The sequence below is a fragment of the Primulina tabacum genome, chromosome 6 (genome assembly GCF_025594145.1).
Source record: "Primulina tabacum isolate GXHZ01 chromosome 6, ASM2559414v2, whole genome shotgun sequence".
NCBI classification, from domain to species: Eukaryota; Viridiplantae; Streptophyta; class Magnoliopsida; order Lamiales; family Gesneriaceae; genus Primulina; species Primulina tabacum.
In genome coordinates, this window is record NC_134555.1 from 34,262,664 (window position 1) to 34,264,536 (window position 1,873).

Below are 1,873 nucleotides of genomic sequence, written 5' to 3' on the forward strand. Positions count from 1 at the left end.
ATTCCCGTAAAGATTATAACACACAGAAGACTCCTTACCTTAGGAGCGGGATGAGTGATACATCCGGCGCTCGCCGGTGAAGAACGCAAGCAAAGCTGGAGCTCGGGTATTGATATATTCCATCAAGAGAAAGGAGGCAGACTGGTAAGAAGGCCGACCACATAGGGGGAGCTAACCGAAAAACTCAGCTTTTCGGAGCGGACCAATCTTCCGCCCCCTCCCCCCTTACTCTCTCTATCCTGCGGGAAGCGCGAAGAGCTAAGCCACTAATGTCGTGGCGAAGGTTATACCTCAGAAAGTCAGCGAAGCTAAGATTTCGTTATGTCTTATATCCTTTCGATCGAGTGACAACTTCGTTTCCTTCATTGCCCTTTGTTTTACAAAAGTCAAAAAAAAAAGAATTCTTGATGTCGATTCATCCACACTTCCATTCCTTGTAGAGGAAGGCTAACTGCTTGCTGGCTGGGAGCTGTATGAGCAGTAACGTCCACGTACGGCTCCGTGAGAAGGGCGGTGGACAGAAATGGCCTTGTTGTACCTCACTCTCGTCTTCAATGGGGTCTGCTCTTTTTTTTTTGGGAGAGTATGCCAATATGATCTTAATGAGGTGCGGGGCTTTGCATCTGACATTCGTTGGGCTTCCCTTTTCGGGAGCCTGCGTCCCGGCGTTTTTGTGCAATAAACCCCTCCGGCCGAAGACTAGTGGTAGGTGGTCCCGCGGAGCTTTCGGAAAAGGGTAGCCTAGTGTGTAAGCACAGCAATGAACCGCGGCGAACCCTCAGACGACCTATCTAAGATTAGGGGGGAGATTCTCAGTAGTGGTGACCCTTTCACTCTTCCACGGACTGATACACATGTACCGAATGCTCATACGGGAAAGTTGACTCCTGGGTCTGGTTGCTCCGAGAAATCCTTTCTTTCTCGTCCACTCAGGGGGGTGCGGACACACCTGCGCGGATTACAGGTGACAGTTACAAGAATGGCGGGGAAGTTAACAGTACCCGACGACATTCAGGGATGGATGTAGACCCATCGGGCAGGGATAATCATTCCGGTCCTGGGAGGTGGCTGGCGACCATTCTCAAGAACCAAAAAGACTGAGCTGAGGGAAACCCTATGAGTCACTGAAACGACGGCAGGAGGGCCCTTGATCTCTCAATAGAGGGAGAAAAAGGGGGCTTTGCTCCCCTTTACAATATGAAGAAAGAAATAAGGATCGAAGTTTAGACCGCTCACAGGAGTTCTACCTATAGAAAGGATCATGAAAGAGGCGATCAGAAAGGTACTCGAATCCATTTACGATCCCGAGTTTCCAGACACATCGCACTTCCGCTCGGGTCGAGGCTGCCACTCGGTCCTAAGACGGATCAAAGAAGAGTGGGGAACCTCTCGCTGGTTTTTGGAATTCGACATCAGGAAGTATTTTCACACCATCGACCGACATCGACTCATCTCAATCTTTAAGGAAGAGATCGACGATCCCAAGTTCTTTTACTCCATTCAAAAAGTCTTTTCCGACGGACGACTCGTAGGAGGTGAGAAGGGTCCTTACTCCGTCCCACACAGTGTATTATTATCGGCCCTACCAGGAAACATCTACCTACACAAGCTCGATCAGGAGATAGGGAGGATCCGACAGAAGTACGAAATTCCGATTGTTCAGAGAATTAGATCGGTTCTATTAAGGACAGGTCGTATTGATGACCAAGAAAACTCTGGAGAAGAAGCAAGCTTCAACGCTCCCCAAGACAACAGAGCCATCATTGTGGGGAGGGTAAAGAGCATCCAACGCAAAGCGGCCTTTCATTCCCTTGTTTCGTCGTGTCACACCCCCCCCACAAGCACCCCCCGGCTCAGGGGGGACCAGAAAACG

At 50.0% G+C, this 1,873-nt stretch overlaps 2 protein-coding genes across 2 annotated transcripts in view; one reads left to right on the forward strand and one right to left on the reverse strand.

Annotated features, from left to right (window-relative positions):
- Positions 1 to 386: 386 nt before the first annotated feature.
- Positions 387 to 1,011, reverse strand: LOC142549263 (uncharacterized). Its single transcript, XM_075658114.1, is given in 5 exon segments — positions 387 to 453; positions 455 to 668; positions 671 to 791; positions 861 to 894; positions 896 to 1,011. Coding segments are annotated over 5 exon segments (552 nt in total).
- A 250-nt stretch (positions 1,012 to 1,261) lies between these two features.
- Positions 1,262 to 1,873, forward strand: part of LOC142549262 (uncharacterized) — a 2,199-nt gene continuing 1,587 nt past the window's right edge. Inside the window, exon 1 of the mRNA XM_075658113.1 lies at positions 1,262 to 1,873. This exon is cut by the window's right edge and continues 1,587 nt beyond it. Within this exon, the coding sequence (XP_075514228.1) occupies positions 1,262 to 1,873 (612 nt within the window).